The 24,567-nt window shown below is 38.6% G+C and overlaps 1 protein-coding gene across 8 annotated transcripts in view; it reads right to left on the bottom strand.

Moving 5' to 3' along the window:
• Positions 1 to 712: 712 nt before the first annotated feature.
• WDR20 (WD repeat domain 20) overlaps positions 713 to 24,567 on the bottom strand; it is a 45,726-nt gene continuing 21,871 nt past the window's right edge. Inside the window, exons 2-5 of one of the 8 annotated variants that reach the window (XR_003532657.1) lie at positions 18,120 to 18,302; positions 12,734 to 14,011; positions 10,907 to 10,973; positions 713 to 1,611 (exon numbers count right to left, since the gene is read on the bottom strand). Coding sequence is in view for 5 of the 8 variants with exons in the window: in XM_027673996.1 (XP_027529797.1) it covers positions 1,558 to 1,611; positions 12,734 to 14,011; positions 18,120 to 18,302 (1,515 nt within the window). In the remaining 3 variants the exon portion in view is untranslated. Of the gene's footprint in view, positions 1,612 to 2,602; positions 3,380 to 8,139; positions 9,481 to 10,906; positions 10,974 to 12,733; positions 14,012 to 18,119; positions 18,303 to 24,567 lie in introns of those variants that run through there. The other 7 variants (XM_027673998.1, XR_003532659.1, XM_027673999.1 and 4 more) reach the window with 7 other exon arrangements.

Raw genomic sequence — 24,567 nt, 5'->3', positions numbered from 1 at the left:
TCCCAGGCGAGCAGCCTCCATTCCACTCTGCCTGCAGGATTCCAAAATCCCAATTGTGATCATTGCTACATAGGATAAAAGGAAGAATGTGACGGATGCTTCTATTTTCCGGGGCTTGACATGGAGCAGCATCTCTGGGGGGAAAGAGGAGTTAATCTTTGCAAGAACTACTGAAAACAATTTAAGTGTTGTGTGTTGTGTTGCTGACTGGTTAAAAATGAGGAGTGTTCAGACAAACAGCGTTTAACCTCTGCAAATCCATGGATCTGTCTGACCCTGCCACACTTATCAGTTTAAGAGCATTGAATTATAAATGAGATGCCTGATGTAAAACAAAAGAGTCTCAGAATACTCCAGTATGTTGACCCAGTTTCTGACTGCCAAGTCAGTCTGGGATCTTCCACTTCCCAACTCCAAAAACACGAGACTACAGGATTACCTCATGAAGCCTGTGAGACTTGTGCTGTATGATGTATTTAAACTTCATTACGTGTTTGGAGATAAGCTGTTAGGAATGAGAACAGAACAATTGTATTTCACCTTCCTAAGTGAAATTCAACTCCATTAAATAAGAAGTAATACTCTAGGTGAGATATTTTTGAAAGGAATTTGTTCTACAAAGTTTAGATAGTATTTCTGTACCAAACATTTAATTCAACAAAGGATTGGTTACATCAAAAGTGATCGAATTTGAACAGAAAGTAAACAAAAATGCATATTCAAGATAGTTTAATATGTATTTTCTGAATTAGAAATATCACTTTCTTAAATGAATGAGAATCTCTAGTGTAATGATCCGTTACTCCCCTCCCCCATCACTGAATTACATTATTTATACATATAATACAGAGCCGATTGCCGTTGAAAACAACAATATTAAAATAAATGTTTAATAGATACAAAGGATCTTTTCTCCACAACATAGTTTTTCTGGTGTCTGAACACCAATTTTAAAGTAATTCTCTATTAGCATTAAACTATTTAAGTGCAAAACAATTTCGTTTTAAAAAAATCTATGATTGCAGCATCCATCTTCCTGAATAACATTTTGAAGCCAGAAAGTAATGACTTTCATTTTCCATGAGTGCATTCCAGGCTGTCTTCTAGCCATCTCTGGTTAAAAAAATCAGTGCAAAATAAACAATGGTGAAGTACTAGTTTAACCATTGAACTTACTTGAATTTAAGAAACATATCTTATTTTACACTATATATATATATTTTATTTATATATTTATATAGAGAGATTAAATTACACTGGACTTGAAAAGTATAAAGAAAACCAAATATGTTACTACTTTTTCCTGCAGCACCAAAGGAAGCTTTTTGCTTTTTCTCCAATGCAAACTCTTCCTTGGGTGAGCAGCCTACCAGGATCGGCTGTAGTGAGAACCCATTGCATTTGTCCTTTGCAAGTCACTATGTGATTCACATAATTCCATGTTTACACTCTGCCACATTAAAATTTGTGATGCTCTTTGCCTGAAGAACAGCTCCTGGTTCCACTGTCATTACTTCTTGTCCTGCGTTCAGAGATTTGCTAGCAGTAGTGTGATGGCTATACTACAGTTCCACTTGGAGAATTGGCCTGGTTTTGGGATGACAATAAACCCTGCAAACAAAGCAGTTTACATTAATCCAGCAAGAGAACCTGACATGAATTTTATAAAGTTCTTAACCTGAACCTACAATGAGTACAATTTATTTTTACCACCACTTGCTTACTCCAGACATCAGCACCTTCTTCTACACAGGCACTAAGCCACCACGGTCTCAGCCAAGCAGCACACAAAGAGCTCTCAGTCGGGAACAAAGCGTGTGCGTTTAGGACACGGAGAGGATCTGATCCCAGCATTTGGTTTAATCTACCTTGCACTTTGAGTCATTGTGAACTGTGAAACTTCAAAAATCATACACAAAAAAAGTGATCAGCATTTTATTAGGGCAGTGACAAATAAACCTATGCCACTATCAACAACTTTGACACCTGACCGGTCAGGGAAACGCTCCATCTCTTTTATGTGATCGAGTATTACAAGCTTTGAATAGAAAAATAGATAATCTAACCAAATATTTGTTTTGGTGATTTTAAAAGAGAATGGAACACTGACAAGAGCTCAGTAAAAGTTTCCCATGACAATTCAAGCTCACATTCAGGAAAGCTTTTTACCAGCTGCTTTAACCACCCTGCCATTCAAATCAAGAGAGACCTGTTCCATTTCAGACACAGCCCCGCGACTGCGCGGCCCCCTCGCTACACAGGGGCTACTGCTCTGGATTAAGGCAACTATACCTATGGATAGACCTGTGGATACCAATGGACAGACTACATTTCAGATTGTTGCACAGTAGCCCCTTTTTAATCATTCATGTAGAAGTAACTGTTTATCAGACTTATTTAGGAAAAGCTTAATATCAAAATACAATTTAGCGTTCTTTCAAGGTCATTATTTAGTTCTAACGAGTGCCAGCAGGCTGAGGAGCACTCTGGCAGCTGGAAGCACACCAGAGACTATCCCCATGCAACTCCTCACCATGTAGGCATGATAAATGCACTTCCAGCAACTCCCCTAAGCAGCTCCCAGCTTAGGTCTTTGCCTCAAAATTAGGATCCCGGGACTCAGATCCATCAAACTAGACAAGCTCAGGCAGCAATTAGCATACAAGTTAGAATTATGTCCCATCTTCAGAATCTACAGGAGCTCTTTCATGCTTGGATCCAAGAAATGAGAGGCCGTGAGTGATGGAAGAGGTGGAAAGAGGGCCAGACTGGCTGGATTCAAGTCATCAAGTTTCTACTAAAACCAAAGCCCTTCCTTTTAAAAAACCATCTGATCTACTAGTTCAGACACGTTATGAACCTGGATAGTTTGCAGGATTTATAGCGGACTCTGGATCTGTGTATATGTGCATACATTCCATATTTATAATAAACATGTATTTATAATAAAGGATGTGGCACTTAATTTGGTGCCCTCCATAGATCTCACCTGAAGGAACTTGAACACTTATTTTTATTTGTACTCAGGTTTATGCAGGGGGTTTGTGATTCTCACACTGTTGAGGTAGACTGAAGTGGGTTGTTTTTTGCACTTGACATTCAGGCTGTGCAAAGATACTGCATATTTAATGAGAACAAGAAGCTTCCTAGTTATCAGTTAAGGAGTAGATGGTGAAAGAAGGCAGAACTTTAGAGCAAACAAGCCACTGAAGCACTTCTGAAATTTTTTACCAAGGAAGTTTTGTTGGAAAGTGATGAGGATGAATCAGAACTCTCTAGTTCATTACTGAAGCATTCTTCACAAGTCTATTAAATCCAGCAGCAACTGGAAGGTCTCTCTTGCCAGAAGATTACATCCACTAAGCAACTTTCAAGTACCCTGGAAAAAGACGTCCAAAGGTATTATTTTCAGTCTTTAATAAATCAGCAATCCAAACTATTCATATGCAAATATGTGCTTTATAAGCACACAGGAAGCACTAGGGATGGCATGATATCAAGTCTTTTTCAACAGGCTCATAACCACACTAGAGAGGGAGAAATAACCACTATCCTAGTATTGGATTTATGCTGTAACACAACCAGTTTTTGGGAAACAAAAGGAAGAGTCATTCATTTTCCTAGAATTCCTCTAGAAACTGGCAGCACATACTGAAATTCAATGCAGTGCCTTATTCTCCATAACTACCAGCCACCCTGGAATTCAAGTTCCAAATGTAAGAACACAGAGTCAGGCCTGGTTTCATCTCCCAGGCCACGAATGCTCCCTGCTTTAAAGAGCAGCAGTGCAGATGGCTTTGAGTGAGTCCTAGGAACTCCCAGTATTTCAGTCCTTGCTCTGAATTAATTCTGCAAATCTGAGCAGGCAAGCCAGAGGAACACCGATGTGGAAATGATCTCAAGATCAATATCCTCCTGCTCCTGCAGATGGAAAAAAACTTTGCAAGTCCTGCCTTAAAATTGGGGACCAGGCTACAATGGCCATTCAGAACTTCACTCCCACTGGAGAGACCAGAAAGTCTATGAGCATTTCCAAGTACTTCATTTCAGAAGACACCTTAGATGTTCATATAAGAAAAGCAAAAATATGAATTTGGTTTTTAGGCACAGAAGTTTCACCAAAATGGTGAAAGCTCTTCGTGTATCCTGAGAAACAACAAAGATTGTACAGAATTTTGCCATTACACCAGAGCCTTCCAAGCAAGGCTATGAAAGAGGTTATGTCAGGTGTAACAGGAAACTTTAAAAACAATGTTAGAAAAGCAAGTGAGGGCTCAAATAAAGTTATTCTTTTGCTACAAAAGTTCCCCTATAAGAGTCTGGTCTGTAATACAAAGGGTATGGGACTAGAACAGTTGTAATTGTGTTCTCTGGAATAATATGATGGCTAAGGTTATGAAAAAATATAAAAAGCTCCTGCCTGTAACTAAAGTATAAAGCCACCAGAGCACAGTGCCTGCTGTGATGGAACCACCCAGTCTGGTCAATGAGGTGGGAAAAGATGGAACAGAAGCTGCAGCAACTTACTGGGGCAACAGTCAAGGTGCCCCATTGAACAGCTGTGACAGGAACACGGAGGAGCAGAGCCAAGGCAGCCACAGCTCTGCCGGGCAGCGCAGCAGCTTCAGGCTCTGGGACAAACAGAGCCCACTGAGAAAGCAGCACAGATAAATTAAGAGACTGCTCAAAAAGGTTTTGGAAATAAATGTAGTGTTGTAGTAGTAGTAGTCTGTCAGCACATGGATCTAGCAGGGGGTGAGAAATGGAAGAGTTATGAGATACAAGGCAGGAATTTGATAAAACAATGTTCATTTCAACCTCAGAGGGTCCTCTGAGTGGGTGCTATCCCATCTGCCATCTTAATGGACACTGCAGATGACGAATGACAGATGCAGCTTTCAGAGGATGGTGTCACTTTTCCTCAGTCAATTAGCGCTGAGTACTGAACAGAGGCTGTGTCAGCAGTAGCTGCTGGGGCTATCCATGTTTGTCCATGCATTCTCTGACTTCCTGAAACACACAGGACTTTGCATATCTGGTAAAAATAGGCTTGTGTGGGTAGGAATGAAAAGCCCCAACAAACAGGATGGGGAGGGTCATTTGCACCCGAGGTTCAGGGTTAGGGTTAGCTGTGGTCTGAGGACCTGCAGCAAAGACAAACCCTCCTCCCCATTCAGGAGATTGCAGGGGTGGGTATTTCTTAAAAAATTCCACATACATTCCAGACAAAAGTCTGGCTTTTTTTCGAAAGACATGAAACATAAGGTTTCACAGCAGAAACTTAATTCTATGAAAGATCAGCATGTAATTGCTGCATTAAAAACAAAAACCCAGGAAGATAATATGATACTTTTAAGTAGGAAAAAAGTCAACAGTAACTTCTGAGTTAATATTTTCTTCATTTAAATTAGAACAGATTTAATTGGAGCCAAGGTGCAATCATAAACGGCAAGTTTGGACACATGAGTGGGATACAGGAAGTGCACGTGCTCTGTGCTCCTTCACAAGGCTCTCGGCACACGCTCCCTTTGCCCTGGGCAGGAGCAACTCCTTCAGGGAAACAGCTCCCCTGGCTCTCAGGAATGTGCTGGATGTCAAACTGCTCCTCTTTCTACTTTCTGTTTTGAAATTGAAAGGTATTAAAAACAAAGGGTTCGACGCAACAAACAATCCAGTGTAAAAAAAAAGTCTCCTAGAACACTTCACTAATGCAATTAAACCAATTAAAATATGGCTGAATTAACAAATGCCCATACAAAAATGGCACTGACTTGTTAAACCATTTCTACTATTCCCAGTATTTGAAATAATGGGAATTTATTATTTGAAATATATTCCATGGGTAGTTTATTCTTGTCCAGAACTGTGATATTTGTGGAGTAATTAGCAAAGTAATCTTGACTGAGACCTTTGCTTACAGTATTTCAGCAATAATATGCCAAAAACAGAATGAGATTTCTCACATTTGTTTAAAATTCTGTAGTCAAATCAGCTGAACTGGTTTTAAGGTTTGCACGAACAAATTCTCCAACAGTTTCTTGTTAAATAAATGCTGATTCATTTGGATAAAAGTCTTTGAACTGCATATACTCACTAAATCAGATGTTAATCTCTAATGGAGATAAAATTGCTTAACTGAGAATGCTCAGGAAAGCACATTCACGTAACATGCTAGAAATAGTTTGTATGGGATTTAGGGGGTACAGCAAAGCTGATACCCATCTTTACACAGTTTGTGTGTTCACTAAAAGGAATTTTAAATGTATTGTTTGTCTTCCATTTGCCTTTTTTTCTTTGTTCTAACAGCATTACAGAAAAGTATAAATGCTTAAACCATTTGACACCAGACCTTATAAGAAACTGTAGTGGCTTCAAGGTTTCACTTGCAAGTCCTCTTCTGTGTACATAAAGGAGGTTTTTTCCTAACAGACCTGTATCACCATTTTATTCATTGTCAACAAAAAGCAAAGTCAAGGCTGGTAGAAAACAAGCAGACTAACTAAAAATCTGTCCAGTGGTATTAGGCAAGATGACATCAAGAATAATCTATGATTGGTGAACAGAAGATAGGCACGTCCAAGAGGAAAAAAAAAATTAAGATGCAACTACTTGTGCGCTGGAAAAGGCAAAAAAAGGCTTTTGCCAGCAGAGATCTGACCTGCTTGGAACAACAGACCTTAAGCTTCACTTAGGTAGTACGGGCTCACATGCTCAGGAACAGTTTCTCTAGTTTCCTCAAACTACAAAAGTTAGTAAGGTGTAAAATTTTCAGATTAGAAAATAACTAAATTGAGATAAACCAGGGAAAACCTCAGAGGAAAGCATATGGCTTAAGGCAACCCCATCTGGGTTTAGCTGTAAAGTGAATGTGGTCTTAGCAGAAGAGCCGAACGAATTTGATAAGGTTGACCAGCAGCTACCTAAAATCCAGCTTAAAACCTCAGAAAATAATGTGATCATACAAGTTATTTCCTTGAGAAGTTTGTGCAACACTACTGAAGACAAGCAAGATGACGCCTTCATGTTCCAAGACATCTTTTTGCCATATATCTTCTCTGACCACAAACCCTGTGGAAGTTGGTTTTGTTTCAGGCTCACACTGAGTTTAGAAAAACTGGTTTGACCAAGCAGTTCTTGCATCATTTGATGTAACTGGATGTTCCCAGAAGCTTTCAAGCAGATTTCATTTTGTTCCTATACTGGCACCTGTTCTTAAATATACATTTATGTTCCATGTATAGATCATCACAGTGGTCAATCAATACCTTCTGAAGTACCACAGAGTTCTCAAGTTCACCTAACAAAGATGATTCCCTCAGCTTTAGTCTAGAGAGTATTTTTGCATAAGAGACAAACAACACTCCTCCCTGTCAGTCTGGGCCCAAAGTAACTCACTTTTACACTGAAAATCCTGAAAAATTCCTTTGAAACACTTTAGTAAACATCATTTGTGTGGCTCTTTCACCAGTTAACACAGAACCACTGCTGCAAGGGTGACACAATCCCTAGTCCCTCAGGTGGAATGGGAATGTCTTAAGTCTTCCCCGAAATTGACTCCAAGAAATTTTGCAGCCAAAGTTTTACACTAGTTTACTTCTGGTTCGCTTGAATCAGCTCTATGAGCCACATCCTCGGCGCTGTAAATTCAGCATTCATTAGGTAAACACCAAGATCTAAAGCCGGAATCAAGAACAAACCCTGCACCAGAGTCCTTAGAGGGAAAGAGCTCCTGTAGAGTCCTAGAAGGAATGACAACGCTCTGCCCCAGCTCCTGCCTGACAGGCAGAGAATCTGAACACATGCGTGTCTGTGTTCTACTGAATCTGAGTTTAAACAAGTTCGAAAAGTGGTTTGGTAAGTATTCTGTTACATGTTACTCTAGTCCTAAAAAAATAGCTATCATAAGACATGACCTTATCAGCAAGATTTAAACATTAAAACATCTGCATCGTCTTGAGATGAAGTGAAACATTGACTCAGAGCAGTTACAGATGCCAACAACTTCTGACTTTAAATATGGCAAGTTAACAGTTTCATTGTGGCCATTTGCTCAGCACAGTGTGATAGCATCAGACCACCTAAGGATTGCAAGATAAATTAAAACTCAAATGTGGAAAGGACTATTGAAAGTTATCTACATTTACAGTTCAATCACACATTTTTATTTAACATCAGTATACAGAGGACAACCCCAGCAAGTTATTTTGTAATGTCAAGTATTTAGTAAAGTTCTTCAGCTGTAACAGTGACAATAGAACAGCTAAAAATAAGCAGTATGAAACAAACATGATCTTCTTAAAATTATAAATATACCAACAATACTTCTTAAAGCTTAATTATTGCAACAGTTAAATTAACAATAGTTCATGTTAGAAAGGCTCTATGAAATTTATTCAAGTTGTCAAGAAATTAGATGGAAGTGTAAAAAGGAAATACATATGAATTTTACTTTTGATTTTCACTAAAGGTAGTCAATACAATTTTGTACAGTATCACCTAACATGTCAATCTTTAACAAACTCCAGTATACAGAATCATAAAATGCAGAAAAAATAGTTTAATCTTTACATGTAAATTGACAGTAAATTAACTGACACAAATTTTATTATTGTAACATAAGCAGGCCAGCATTTTAAATATTAATTTAGTAGCTTTATGTTGTTAAAGGGGCAGACATATACAGTCATTCCAAGTACATACTCAAATTTCAAGAGGTGATAATTCAGAACATGGGTTTTCTAGAAAGTGTTTAGTAAAAGTCATGTTATTTCCTAGTCCAGACATCCTAATCATAAAGCCTTTACAGGGTTATGATCTCTCCTGGCTTTACTGGAGCCACTATTCACACCTCCTCACTCACACACACACACATACCTTGCTATAAATATCACACCAGTGTACTAGGCTTTAATTCACCCTGATAATGGGGGTAGGCCATGTGCAACTTTGCTATTATGCACATTACAGAACGCTTCAAATTTTAGCATGGTAACCTGATGTCGTATAGCTGTGTTTCAGTTTTACTATAATCATCCCTGAAGTTTATACAGATACCGTATCACGTTGAAAGAAATCTATTTGATAGTACTTAAATACCAGCAATTGAACTTCAATTGTAATGATGAAATGCTCCTTTCCATTGAGGAAGAATTAGTATGTATAGCTGCTCATCTCACTCAAATATAGTACATGAATGTTTAAGTACTTTCACTAAAACAGAAGTCATACTAAAACATGATACTGTACTACAATTGTAGTTAACTAGAAAATTCAAGGATGTTATAATTTAAGTCTAAGTTTTCCTGTACAATAAGTCAAATAAATAAATTCCATGTGCATTTGTTTTACAAAGTGGTAGCATGTTTCTCTTGCTAGGTTATACACTGCCATTTCACCTGGGGGTGCTTCTGGCCAATCTCACCTCGAGCTTTCTCACACAGGAAACTCATCAGCAACTTTCATTCACGTAAAATGGAGTCGCTGCAAAGACGGTGAATAGTCAATTCTAAAGTCAAACACAGGAATCACACAGGAAGTGCCTCTGACCACTAAGTTCAGAAAAAAGCTGTTTTGCATATCCAGGTACCACTTTGGTTTTTTGGGAGTTTCGTTGGGGTTTTTTAATTGCTTCTGTAGATCCTGTAATTCAGTTTGAAGTAGCTATAAAGAGAGCACATAAAGTTTACCTTGGTTCCTTTAAAATACTTTTGCTATGTTTTCAGATTAATCCAGGAGTTCTGTAATCCCATTTAGGTTTCCTATCAGGGCCTGGGAAAGGCAGGGGTGAGAGATGACAGCTCATTGTCACCACGCTGAGAAGAAAAGTTCATACTCTTGTTAAGGCAACCTATTTTTCTCACCACCTGAACCTTATTCTACAGAAACAGGCTAACAAAAAATAAGATTAAAAAATTCAAACTAGTGAACCCTGAGCCTCATCCAACTTGCTTCTAATTGAATTTTGCCATTCACTTCACCTCACTGACTGGGATTTCACACAGCAGTTCTGGAAGTGCAGTGCAAGAATGGTACATCCTGTGAGGAAGCTCAAGGTATGATTTTGGACACACAGAAGCAGTAATTTGGAAAGTTTATAAACAACCTGCCAGGACACTGTCAGCACTGTACAGCCTATTAACTATCATAAGGATCATGGCTGAAGAGACACTTCTGGATTTATTTTCCACTCAGGGCAGCGCCAGCCCAACCAGAAAAATAAACAGAACTTGTCATACACTGTCCAATTATCCAACATGTCTTTTGATGGATATTGGAAATGAGAGGGAAAGGTAGGCTCAATGGGAATTACATTAGACACCGCAAGCCTCCTTCACTTTTCCATCCAATTCTTTCTTTAGGCTGGCAGTGGCATCAATTTATTGAAGGCCTTTTGAAGGCAGTGATGGAAACAGCAGCAAGATTCAGAGGCTTTCTCTCTATAGAGTTGGCAGACAAAAAAGTGACGGAGTTTTAAGATCATTTGGGGACCCACATTTCAAAGGAAGACTAGAAATAGCAACTTTAAACCCCAGAGTAATGGGACAGTCTAGGATAAAGCAGCTGGTGAAACAGAAATGATGGTATATAACCCAGTAAGAAAGACATCACCATGAGTGTTTTATACTTTGACAATTCTCATTAAATAAAATTAAGTGCTTTCCTATAAACAAAAAGGATGCTCATAACGTCCTTCTGGCACAAGTATTTTCTTATCAAAGCCCTGTAAACATGCCATCAAAATTTAGTTTTTACCAGCAGAGTGAGCTCACTAGAAATGCAAGTGAAATCAGAAAAACAAATTAATTTGAAAATTTCTAAGTAAATACATCCTAAACAATATGGCATTTACATCAGTGTGCAATATATTACTTTTGAAAGTGATAACTTCAGCATGAAAATTACTTACCTGTAATTAAAGTTTTCCATATTGGCCAATACATAAATCCTGATTTTTGGTACTGCATACTTTATCTCTGAAATATTTGAAATGTCATATTCCAAATCAAAGTCAATACACAAAAATATTTAAGTTATACTCAGTCTAACAAAACCCACCTCAGCCACTGAAAATAAATGTAACAATGTAGTGTTTAGTAGTATGCAAAGGAGTTTTAGAACCAAAAGAAAATATAGCTCACAATAGCAATCTGAGGCACTGCTGTAAGCATCTAAAGTTAATTCATAAGATGTGAAGTGCACTGAGTCACAAAAGTATAACTGCTTTAGTATTTTCATTTAGGACAAACATTTTAAACAGTTTAGTATTTTGAGGGGGTGCTCTTTTTTTTTTCCCCTTCATTAATGCTGGATCTCTAGTTCTGAGACAAAAAAATACTTTTAGGTAACACCCTCCTCCCTTCTCCCCAGAGAAGGGTTTACAATTTTTAGTTTTAGATTCAACCTTTAAATATGCATTAAGATGCAGAGCAGACATAGCTCTCTGTGCATACACCTATGTTGTGACAAATTTGATAACATCTCAAAGAAACCTACATTATACAAACAGTTCTAAGAAAAATTGAGTTTTACTTGGAAGTTTATAGCAATGAAGATGTGGTATCTAAATATATACAGTACCTCCACTTCAAAAGTCAGATTTATGAACCCAGTGGTTAAAACCTAAAGAACAACAGATTTTCATTTAGGTTGCCCAACATGGCAATATTCAGGTATTACCAGATAATCTCTTTTACTTCAGGTGATAATCTACATCCCCTTTCAGAAATTTTCACCAAAATAATGGTCGTTTTTGCCAGACCAACTCTGGTAATGTTTTCGTAGCTGTATTCCTTTGAACTGTTGCTGGCAGACAGAGCTACTGTAGCACAAAGTACTTTTTAACAAAAGAATCACCACATTTAGCTTCATTAAAAATTTAGCTTGCTATACATTGGACAGAAGGAAAAATAAAGTTTTATAGGTGTTCAAGTGCATTAACAACAAGAGTTAGAACTAGTAATAGATTTTAATGTAGGTTCAATTGATGGAACAGGTGCCATCAAAAGCACGAGCTTGTCGATGATTGAATTGCCTAAAACCTGACAGGAACAGAACACTGAAACTACTCAGAGAAAGCTTGCAGGATTTTATCTAACTTAAATACATAAATCAATACCTGGCTAAAATTAGAGTTTCTTGATAATACTGATTCACAATTTCAAGAGCATAAGCTACAGTCAGTACAGGGCTCACAAATCTGTGCATAAAATGCCTGATGTTTGAATAAGAAGTGGTTTCACATTAATGGCAGGCCACCAGAGAAAAGTATGGAGGAATAAAACACTTTGGCTTTAATTTTTTCAGAGGCTCACATTTCTCATTAGACTTAAAAGCAGCAGCTTTTTGTAAGCTACTCTCATTGGGAATGCTGTATTTTGTAGAAAAAGTTAGAAGGATTATAATTATTTTAGTGTTTGACAGGTTTTACTTCAATTTTTACATAAACAGCTTTCACCATATTGTGGTTATGCTTAAGTATAAGAACACTGATCAATAGTTTAGATGCACAGTATTTATTTCTTCTGCTGGAAGGCAACTATACTTAATAATTGTATCCAAGACACTTCAAATCATTCAGAAATATGGCATGCAGTATCCAAAAGTATGGCTCTGAGGATATTTTTTTTTACATTAAGCATAAAGAAATTTTATATTCAACATTCATTTATATTTCAAGAAAACTATCTATTCAGAGTTCTAGTTCTTTGATGCAGCATTAAGGATTAAAACTTACCACTTTACCAGGCCTTGCCCATGTGCAAATAAATCCCTCCTGACAAGCAGTGACTATACAGTCTTCAAGAAAAATTAACACAGTCAGTCTTTCATGTGCTATCTTTTTACAGATAAGAGGCTCTAACAAGGGAACATCTTCCATTCGGGGACAGAGAGGTGTTCCCAAAGTTTTAGCTGGGTCCGTTTTGGTTTTAGTAACTAGGTTCAGTTTGTCACTGCTCTTGCTAGATATATGTCCCATGCTATGGTTTCTCTTGTGATCTTTTTCATGGTGTCTTTCCTTCCGATCGTGTAGCGATAAGGTTGCAAATTTACTAACGCCAGAAGCAATGGCACCATCCATGACACTGCTTTTACTGCCAGCATTTGAGACTGCAGAGTGTGGAAGGCTGTTTGATCGTGGAAGAGGAGGGGGTACAGAGTTTCCAGGTGTTGTGATACTGTTTCCATTACTTCCCGGGTTAGTTCCACCACTTCCTGCAGGTGGACTTGTGGCATTCATGACATTTGTATGTGTCCTTGCTCTTGAGAGAGGTTGGTGGGGGAAGAGGATATCTTCTGTAAGATCCCACAAACAGAGCTGTGTGTCCTGGCCTACTGAACCAAATCTATATGTAACACTTACTGGACGACTGTCTGTAGAGTTCCTTTTGGATAATCTAGATTGCGTGCTATTGGCTCGATCTCTGCCAAAATGGAGGTCTTGGAAATCCTCATCACTTCCGCTAAATTCCATCGGGTCACTCTCTTCTACACTAGTGGTATATGGATCGAACGCAACGACACTGACCCACGATTTGTGTCCGTGGCCTCTCGCTATGACTCGACAGTCCACGAAAGACCAAACTGTCACCAAGTCATCCTCTCCGCCTGTCACTATGTACTTCCCATCGGGACTCCAACACACACACAGCAGTCCTCCAAAGTAGCTTTTCATTGTACCATGCAATTCCACCGAATCAAAGTTAAACACGCGAAGAAAACCATCCTGGCTCACGCACGCCAAGAACTTCCCATCAGGGGAAAAGGCAAATTCATTCAGGGCACCCTCACCTACTGTCCATTTAAGCAGAGGGTTTCTTGTGGATTTACTCTTGCAAGTGTGCACTGCAAAACTCTCTCCTTGTTTAAGTAGCTGGTAGTGCGGGGCTGTGGTACCACAAGTGTGCTCCACGTTATACAAGTACATATTGCCACTGGAATGAGCTACTAGGAAAAGGCTTTCCGAACCCGGTACCCATTTTACACAGGTTACTCTGGACTTGTCTATTAGTCTCTGTGAAAAACAAAGAAGATACACATCAGAAAGTCTGAAAATTAAAGTTTTCATGATTAACTGTAAATCTGAACTCTTGGGGGGATGAGGAACAATTACTTAAAGTGAACTCAACTTTCTAGACAGGAACTATGTTACTGTATTTGCAAAAACTTATCAGGCAGTAAAGAGGAAATTATTTTCAGACAAAGTACTTTCAAAGGTTGTTATTATGGTCCAGTCACATTCCACAAAGATCATACTTCAATCAAGCCAATCTGTTGCTATGAATCTGAGGGTAGTGCTCTTAGGTTTACTTTTCCCCGTGTAGGTTGAAGAACATGAAAATGAAACAAGAAAACACCGAACAAGCTAAAAAGGAAAAAGGCAGTTACTCATCTGTGTTACAGAGCAAACAGGTTACAAATCAACAACAGTAAATTCAGGCTCTGTTTTTATCTGAAATCACAAAAAAAGTCCAACCTCTGAAATAGAGGCTTTAGGAGCCTCCAGCAGCTTTTACTGACTCGGGGAGCAAAGGCTACACACACAGTGACCTTGTTATCCTGTGGTTGGAAAGTCAGTAGGTAAATGCGTGTGGTTTGGTAAATTCAGAAGGTACCACATACTCTTCACCTTGGAATCCCCACCCTCCAATTACTTTTCTTTCAAGAGCCAAGGACCTGCCAATACTGTTACGACCTGATTAAACAGTTTCTTTTAAAGCAAAACATTTTTATAGAGTCCATCATTGCAAAAGAATGAACAAACATCAAACAAATGCTCCTGGTCATGATGTCTTCAATGCTCTAAGAACTGAGAGGTAAAGTTTGACTCCTTGAGTTTGCTACTGCTGTTCTGGTGGATTTCTAAAACTTACCAATTTGACCATGGCACCACTCAGCTGCAACTTGCAGACAAGTAATTCTTTACAAGCATGTTCAAGATTTGTACTTGGCATACTGGTTGTAAGCTGAAAGAAGAGCTGAGCTACACAAAAGGCAAGAATGATACAAAGAGCCTAAGGGATACCAGAACAAAAGCCTTACAAACAAAGAAGAAAAAAGATTCCCCAAAAAAACTTACTGTTTTTCATACAGAAAAAACCCAAACTAATGGATCCTACATTGACTGTTACATTTCTGGGCCTGTAATTGTCACTGGAAAGCAGCACCTGGCCATTTTAGATTATACTTTTCCTGCTGCCAAGCGTCAGTGTAAAACCAGCGAGTCTTTCTCCTGTAGTTCCTCATTGGTTAAATTTGCCATGCTGCATTTGAGAGCTGAGAGATGTAACTAAATCTGGCAAATTTCCTTCAAATGTGGCAGCTTTAAAGTAATATATTCTGCGATTCTGTTGTGATATTTTAAACAGTTTTTCAAGTGTTCACTGATATATCATTCAGGTCTCACTAATGATATCAGAAATTAGACAGCTATGCACCTGCACACATTAGGAGAACATAGACAGGGAACATCAGCTCTCTGGCTTGCTAAAGGCAATAGTCTTCTCATTGCTAATATGGCAGCAAAAGCAAAGTTTCTTGCTCTCCTCTACTAAAGCAGCTCAATCTGACATACAACCTCTACTTGTGAGAGCAGTGGCTCAACTTTTATACCAGAAATGGCATTTGACATCCATAATCATGTTGGGCTACATGATCCTAAATACTGCACAGAAGACCTGCAAACCTGATCTTTACTGCAAGGAGGCTGTGAAAAAACAGACAACTGCAATTTGCAATGAGAAAAGATCAGCTCAAGGAGACAAGATGCAGAGAGACTTTAGGTTGATGTGCAGCAAGTGACTACAACTCATCCCCTTCTCAATCAGCAGAGCTTTAAATTCAGCAGGAAGATAAAAACTCTGAAGTTATAACTTTTAGTAGTTTAATTTTGACACAGCTGGAAGGAATACCACTGTTGATACAGACTGATTTAGGCAGGCAGCCACAAGCTGCACAGTATCACTCACTTCAGCCTTTCAAGTCCCTGCTGTCTTCTACATCAATAGAATTAAAAAAAAAAAGAGGAAAAGTAACAAGCTAAAATGCAATAGCTTTAATGTAGTCTATGTTTAACATAACCTTCTGTGTCGTAATAGGTTATTTCACATTTCACATATCACACATGGTAAGTGCTATCACAGGTGATAGTCCAAACAGAGCCTTGGGGTTCCTGAATCACCAAATTATTAACAGGACAGGTGGTGAATTCTATTACCTCTAGCACTAGAGCTAGATCTGTTGAACGATGTAAACACTCATTTAGACCACTTTATGAAGAAATGTTTATTCTCAAACACTACCTAAACTCTAAATATATTCAAAACACAACAGGCACCTGAAGCAAATGAACTGGATCAAACATCAGTGCTCACTAATGTTTCTCTGAAATGGCTTTTAGATACAAGCCAGAACTTAAAACACATCTAGGGCAAACTTCAATCCTGTAACTGACAGATTGAAAGTATATAAAAGTTTTATCAGAGTTAGTTATAACTGCAGATAAGGTCAGTATAAGAAACAAGAATTTGTCATTTAACTGCAGCCTGTGTGCATAGTTTTTTAGTAGCACTGAGCAAATCCTTATGTTAGCCTGGTAGAAAATATATCACCCCATTTAAATTTCCACCTGTCAAAGGACATATTCCCACCACAGCGAAGTAACCTGGCTATAGCACAGACTAAAGGCAACTACAGTTCAGCTACAAGAGTTTGGGAGCTATTCTGTGATATGAAACTAGCTGTTCAAAGTATTTCTGCTCCCATTTGGAATACTTACACTACTATCACACAAGAATAAATCAGGTTGTATTTCTGGGGGGAGGGGTGTTAGGACAATCTGCTAAAATTAACATTTCAACTACTTATACAGAAGTTTCTAACCAACAGAGTACTCCATGCAACATTAAGAGATTCTCCACCACTGTTTCCAACTCAACACAAGCAGAGAGGCAGAGCAGTTGGGACAAGGCCAGGTAAGAAGAAAAACACCCCTCTTTTGATCTACATGTAGCTACTTTTAGAAAGCTGAGGAGAAATTAGTTCTAATTATAAAACATCCCCATTGAGAACAATATTTCAATGTACTTTGCACAAAGAAGAAGCAAGGCAACACATCTCTCTGAGATGGGAAAGGTATATTTGCTCAGCTTGAAAGCTGAGCAATGTTTAACTTCATCTGCAAAGTTCTGATCCAGATCTGAAATTTCTAAAAGGAAAAGAAAAACAAACAAAAATCCCACAAACAAAACAAACAAGAGACCTGCAAACCCCTCCACAGCGCTGGATTAAAACACAAAAGGAGCAAAAGACCACCCCTTTAAAAGAAAATCACCTCCCGCAGACCACACAAATTCCTGTAGGTTATCTCATGCAGAAAATGCTGTCACAAGTTGTCCCAGTTACCAGATTTCTTTCCTTGTTGGCATCTGGACACTTACTCTTCTAAGAATGCCAATACTACAAGATAAGCAGAGCCAGTGGTCCTGTAACTTGGCATTAGTGTGCCACATAGTACTCCTTCTATCTTTCCTTATTGCATAGCAGCAGAAAAAGCAGATGGAGAGTTTCCTTCAGGAACATCACATGGCCAAGACCTCACAACCCTTCAGCTTTTTCAATGCAGCAATCAGCTTGATATCCCACTCTTCTCCAAACAAGCCTTTAGGAATACTTAACACAGGCAGTTTCCACTGTAATGTCCTGACCATAAAAACTGGTATTTTTAACTTATTTAACATTTTGACCATAATGCATTAGTTAAGTAGGGGTTTAAATGCTTTTTTTTCTTCATTGGCAACCAGAAGCCTCAGAAACAACTGACTGCAGAGGACACAAGGCAACATTTAGATTTGTAGATCTTATTTCCATCAGTAAGCTGTCATCAACTAGTTACAGTACTACTCAAATCAGAAAGTCCTTATTTAATCTTAAACCCCACAAGATGCCTTCATGAATAGCATTTTTGTGTAGGTATTCCAAGCCGATGGAACAGCTGAAAAACAAAGGCTGCAACTGAACAAGAAGCTACATGGGCAAATGGAGCCAGCTACAGAACTCTGAAAATCTAGGAACTTCAATATCACAGACACAGGGCATGCAACAATGTTAAGATTTCTACTTACTTCCTCATTAAATAATTTGCTAGTTTCTTTTTTAATAGGGTCTATAAGCTGGACCTGGCCTGCGGAGAAGCCCACTAGAAGAGACACACTTTCTGCTGTGGCTGTTAAGTGATTGAAGTCATGGCATGTAGGCTGTGTTCCTTTGTATATCCTTTTGTCTATTGGTTTACTCAAGTCCGCAGCCTGCAAAGAGAGCAAACAGAATTAAGACAGTTTATCACAATGTGTGCACATAACCAGATCTATTTGAAAATAATATTTAGACTAAGCAACAACTTACGCAGTCACGAAACCCTACTTTAAAAAGCAGCTGTTATTTATCGAAGACATCCGAGATCTTGTCAAAAGGTTTATCTCTTTATATTATGCAAGTTGTGTTTTTCATTTTGCTACAAACTATACCTGCCCTTGCCTTTGCAACTACAGCACGAGACAAACCAATGACAACCACCCAGCATTACAAAGGCTCCTGTGAATCCTCAAGATCCCAAAAGTCTGCTCCTGCCAGAAGAGGCATTCCATCCCAGAGACAAGATATCTTCTATTTTCCGAGTAGCAGCTTTCTTGAGTACAACCAATTTTGCATTAAAAATAGCACATTCTCAATCACACAATTCTTGAACTGTATGTCTATCCTTTAATAACAGGCAAACATGCGACATTGTGCTCCACAGTTACAAAAATATCAACCAGATCCTAGGAGAGCATTTTCTAGGAACAGTGATTCAAGATGCTGATACCGCGATTATAAAATACATTTTACACCACTGAGCTTCAACGTAATTGTGTCTGACACTGAAAACAGAATTCAAATATAGCTCTGACAAAATAAGTGCTAACAAAACTGAGGAACTTCAATATAAACAAATGAAGATCTAGCACTAAAGTGTCAGAAGAATCAAAAGGAACAGAAAAGCAATTTAAAATGCTCTCTCAGTTGTGTCACCCATGTTTATCCCCATATCTCTTCTGAACAGACAACTAAATCTTTCATCATCCAGAGATTAAACCCCACACATTTAATATGCAAGATCGTACATCAGGTTCAACCTTGTTTTTTTAACCTCCCTATTTATGAGGTTCAGAGTCTGTAATTAGAAATCTGCAGATACTCAACAATATTACAGGCCTCAGATGTAGCTGTGATTTGGGGCTTGGATTCTAATTTTGATATATACTTTTTCAGTATTTTTAGTCAGAGGAAATCAGGCCAGAAATAAAAGAGAGAGCAGACAAGCCTCACATAAAAGAAAATTGCTCAGTGTATTAAACCTTTGAGGATGAGGTCTAAAGAGCAGCAGATCCTGGGTATGCATGGAGCTACACAGAGAGAAACTAGACCTGTCAGTAGGGAAAAATCCTACCTAGCTACTGAGGTGAGGCATTTCCAAGGCAAATTTTAACTACTGGATATGCATGATAAGCACATATACACAACAGTGTTAAAGTTGCACTTATGTTTTACAGCATATATTATAAACCAGTTTAATCAGGTGTATGGCCTCCTGTTTGAAAACTGCAAAATGAGATGATGTATTACAACTTCTAAAGTCAGCAGATTAAAAAGTTACTCTCCAGAGCCCAGAGATCCATTATAAGCTAAAAAAGCATATTACCAATACCTCTTCAAGGAGAAATTAAATAGAATACTAGTTCAGCTGGGAGATCCCTGGATAATGCACATGTCTAGCACAGAGCATTCACAGACTGATGTAAATCTGTAATTTGAAGCTGAAAGATCAAATCCTGGAGGCCATGCAGTTATATCTTAAATTGTGTAACACTCCCTTGTCCTGTTTTGTCAGTACAAAACAAGTGACGTCAACAGATAACTCTCAAAATTGAGGTAGCATTTCTATCTATGTGGAAGACCATTCTACAGAAACAGAGATACATCCCTCCATATCTCCAATAAATGCAGAATTAAAGCAAACCTATGAGACCCAAGGTTCTGTCCTTGGGACAAAAGTTGCAGCAGGACCCAATGCCTAAGACCGAAGATTCATTCTGGAGTAAACAGAACCCAGTCTGAATCATCCTGAATGACAAGAGAACCAGACTCTCTAAGATAGCAGAGGACATGGGTATTCTCAGGTTCTTCTTCTGAATCCTCACTATCCCTTTAAGCAGCAAAGAATCAATAGGTGGTTATGTTCAGACTCTGACTATACCTTGCTCTTTAGTCTGATTGAGGTTTTATATCACTAGCTTTTGGTTTTGTTGTCCAACAACTTTGGTGTGCCTAAAGTTCCTCGTCTTACGAAATTGTGTGGTAACACAGATAGAGCAAGACATGAAAGTCTGATAAATGAAATCTAAGCACAGACTTCACTGTGCTTGTTCTAGCTGTTCTCTGGGAACCAGATGGCAGTGAGAATCTGTCTGAACTTAAATGGAGTATAAATAAACTAATTCAACCCAGAATTAAGCAGGCTTCTACTGACAGGGATGCCCTGCCTTTTATTTCCATGCAGCTACTGCTACAGTACAGTTGTCTCATGGAGATAAGTCACATCTGCAAGCACAGAAGTACTCCTTTGGTCTAGATTTCTCTTAACTGAAAGAGTAGAATCAATGGGCATAAGAACTATGAGACATTTTCTTTGTTTCTGCATGGCTGAAGGTTGCTGTTGGATTTTGCTAAGGACAAGAAAAGCGCTTACTCATAAAATTGAATCATGCCTGGGACTCAGCATTTTATTAGCTCACCACTAAGTCCATTTGCTCTTTTGTGGAAGACGTGATTCTCAGAAAAGAGCTTTTACATGGGATCTGCATCTGTAACTGTCAAATCCTAGGATCTGACACTATTTACTGAACAAGGTGATATGAACTGCCCCCTCGTAGAAGAACGGTGACATACTTTGAAAAAAACCAGAAAGATCTTGGGATTAAGTGTTACCAGACATGGAGGTTAAAAGCACAGGACCAGGCACCCTTCACCTCTGCTTGAGCTGGTAGCAGGCTATTTGCACGCTTTCTGTCTCAGCGCCTTTAAAATTTTCTTCTGGAAAACGCTCAGCACTACTCCAGACTGTGCACTTTGAGAAACCTGCTCCATTGTGGATGATTCATAAAGAGAGCAACACTTTGTAATCACGACTGAATGCAGCCTGGGGCACCTAATGCAAGTCTAGGAATGAGCACCATCCTCCCTTACCTGTGCAAGCCTTGAAGTCCATCTCAGCTAATTAAGGCTGGTATTGGCACCTTGGCCAACTGATACCTGCACTAAAAGTCTGTTCCTCTGTACAGGGGAACTGCAAGTACCCCCTGGGCAAAGGAACAAGGAATAACAGTTGTTAAGACAAGAAGAGGAACCTCACACACCTGTATGAAGTCAGTGATACAGCTGAACAAAATCAGGGCACCTTGGGCATCAACAGCTTCCAAGTCCTGTCTCTCAACAGATTAAAACTGTATCTTAGAGAGCCTTACGCTTGCTCACAGAAAAAAAACTGATGAACTTGCCATTTAGGTTTTTGTGATGAATTCCTACTCTAGAAATAAAATATGAACAATGTAACTGTTTGGGGGACTTCCTAGTCTCATGTAGTTAACTCTCACAACACTGTTTTAGCAAAATTACTCCCACTCCCCTGGGTAGGGAGGGAGAAAAAAATAATAATCTAACAGTCAGTAGCCCATTCACCCTGGATTCATGACTTCCATTAGAAAGGCAGTAAAACTGAACATATTAATCACAGCTTTAAGTACATAAACATTAGGAAGCAAATGGTCAAAGAAAAAAAAGTTACCTTAGTCTGAAGCAAATATTTAAGTTTTCAGATTCTGATGTCTGAAATGTCTGATTAGGATGGGCATCAATAACCTTGGTTCTGTAGCTGAATGTAATTCTAAGGTCAGAGCCAGATTAATATCTGTCCAAGATTCATTTTATTGATCCAAGACATAGAGCTTTCATAACAAGATTGTCTAAACAGTGAATCACATTATTTCAAGTCAACATTTAATCATGCTCCTTGACAGATGTAATTTCTTCCTGTATCTCTTCTTTTCTTAATTTACATTTGCAGCTTTCTGCAACTTCTACTTGATAGAAATGTGTCATACATATTACAATTCCTTCCAAACTCAAAAACACCTCCAAGATCATAAAAAAAATTGTTTATTAATTTCCTTCAGGTAATTTCTACTGTAGTCATCAAAATGCTTCCTTCAGATACTTAATAGTATTTAGTATCACATTTGCCAGGAGATTGGCTTTCAATGGGTCATAGCTGCAAGACTGAGACAGAATAGTGAGGGCAAACGTTAAACAAAAATTTTACTGCCAAAAAGCCCTCTTGAGAAGGCTGTGAATGTTATAATGCTGTATAAGTAACAGGAGAAATCAACTGTTAGAATTATTACTAAGTGAATTTCAACGAACTTCACAGATGCTCTTTAAAACTCAGCTGAAAAAAGAGAGGCAAGGAAACCCTTGCAGCAGCACTGTGCCTTACAGAGTCTCCTAGTGAACAGGGCAGGGCCTCGCCAGACAGACTTGCTCACTGCATTAGCAAGGACAGGAAAACTAAGCCAGAAGGCCCCTTTACAGCTTGTTTATTCCTTCTCCGTGTCTGTGCTGGTCTCCCTCTCCTTCCTGCAGAATTAGACAAAGAACAGAGAAAGCTGAGGAACATAATAAAGCAAAGTTATCCCAGGCACTTTTGTAGAACTTTCTGGCAAAGTCTGTTCATTGTTTCTGTACACGAACCTCTGCCAGAAATACCAGTTTCAATACTTCACACTGAAAATCTCTCTAATTACTTTATTATCAAAGGAGTAGATTTCCAGGTATTTTTTTAATAGCCCAAATACAGTTCACTTAATATTAGCAACAGAATAATTTATAGTTACGTCACCGTTGTTTCAAGCTGGTCTGATCTCACAGCTGACCCTGCTTTGGGCAGTGTAGACTGGACACTTTTAGAGGTCCTTTCCTATCTGAATGACTCTGGGATCCTAAGCTTAGGATCAACCAAAGCAGCAACATGGCCACTCCCAGCTTACTTAACATGTCTGGTTTATGTCTTAAAGGAACTTAAGGAAGCAAAAAAAACCTCCAGGAACAAGCTGGTTGTCTTTCCCTACAAAATACCACTGATGTAGAGCAAAAGTTCTGCTTAGTTCATATTAAGAGACACAACAGAAAGTCCAGGCAACACTTCCTGCAAGCATAAAGCCCTAACAAAACACTCTTCAGTGCAAGCTGACAGTGCCACAGCTTGTCAGAAACAAACTGGCTTCTACAAATATAACTGCACAGAAGCTGACAGACAGCTGACTTGGCTTTCTCGGGAGAAAGTTTAAAGTCTGGCAAGAATTCACATTGGTTCCAGGATCCCTTCAGATTCATGAACCGATACAAGTGAACACACATATGTTCAGGGCCACTTCAGAAGTCCCCAGAACACCTAAACTAGTTTGAAAGCTTCTCAGCTTTCACTTAGAAACTAAAAAAATGAAGGTATAAATTCTCGTCAGGATTCAATAAAAAGCCAGCAGACAATCACCATTTGTAAAGTTGCCCTATTTATACACAGCTACAGTAGGTTTCTTAAATGTATGTTATGTTTTTCCATACCCGGGTGATGTGCTTAGTTTTAAGGGTTGCGTAATAGGTGTTGTGTGTTTACACACAGACTAGTTTTAAGTGTCTCCTGAGCCTTGCAAAGCCATCAGTGCTAAGGAAATTTTAAGTCTTCATTTTGCAACATTGCATTCAATGCACCTGCTTTATATTAAAGTCACGTTCGTAAACCACAAGAAAAATATTATTTCATTTTTAGTTTTGCTTTTAAAATTTGGCTGATCTTTCGGCTCTGTGAATTGAAGCATCAATAGCTTGCCACTCGCAACACTGTTCTTCATAAATGGGCTCCTGTATCTTTGTAGAAGGTTTTTTTATAAGTTACAAAGCACTTGATTAAATGCTGAACAGGAACACTTAAGGCATGTGACAGTTTCTAGGATACTCTGTAAGAACAGCTCCACTAGTAAAACAGGGACACCAAGTAATTTTATTTAACCTAATTTTTTTCAAGTGTTCCACAGAATTCATCCATAACAAAGTCTTAGAGATCAATTTTATACAAAGCGGCTTGCAAATTTGGGAAGCTACTTGATATTCTTCTCCCTTCTAGAATTAATTCCCACTTGGGGCCATACAAGACATACATGACTTTTGAAAGGAGAAAAGCGTTGCTTAACAAGATTTCAGTATTTATTCATACAGCAGACAACTACGACCATCTACATTAAGAGAAAAGCTCTAGTCCAGATAACTGGACATAAATCCATACTTAGGCAGAGATCAGTGTAGTTTTCTGAAGGATCCAATAAAATAATTGTATTCTTTTTCAAGAAAAATTACTCTAAGGATTCAGGCAGAGCAGAGAGCACGCACTGATTTAAAACAAATTTATGTCATATTAACTGAACC

The sequence above is a fragment of the Neopelma chrysocephalum genome, unplaced genomic scaffold (genome assembly GCF_003984885.1).
Source record: "Neopelma chrysocephalum unplaced genomic scaffold, ASM398488v2 Primary Assembly neopelma1_24, whole genome shotgun sequence".
NCBI lineage: Eukaryota > Metazoa > Chordata > Aves > Passeriformes > Pipridae > Neopelma > Neopelma chrysocephalum.
The sequence above is the reverse complement of the archived record's forward strand: the minus strand, read 5'-3'. Positions and strand labels throughout refer to the sequence as shown.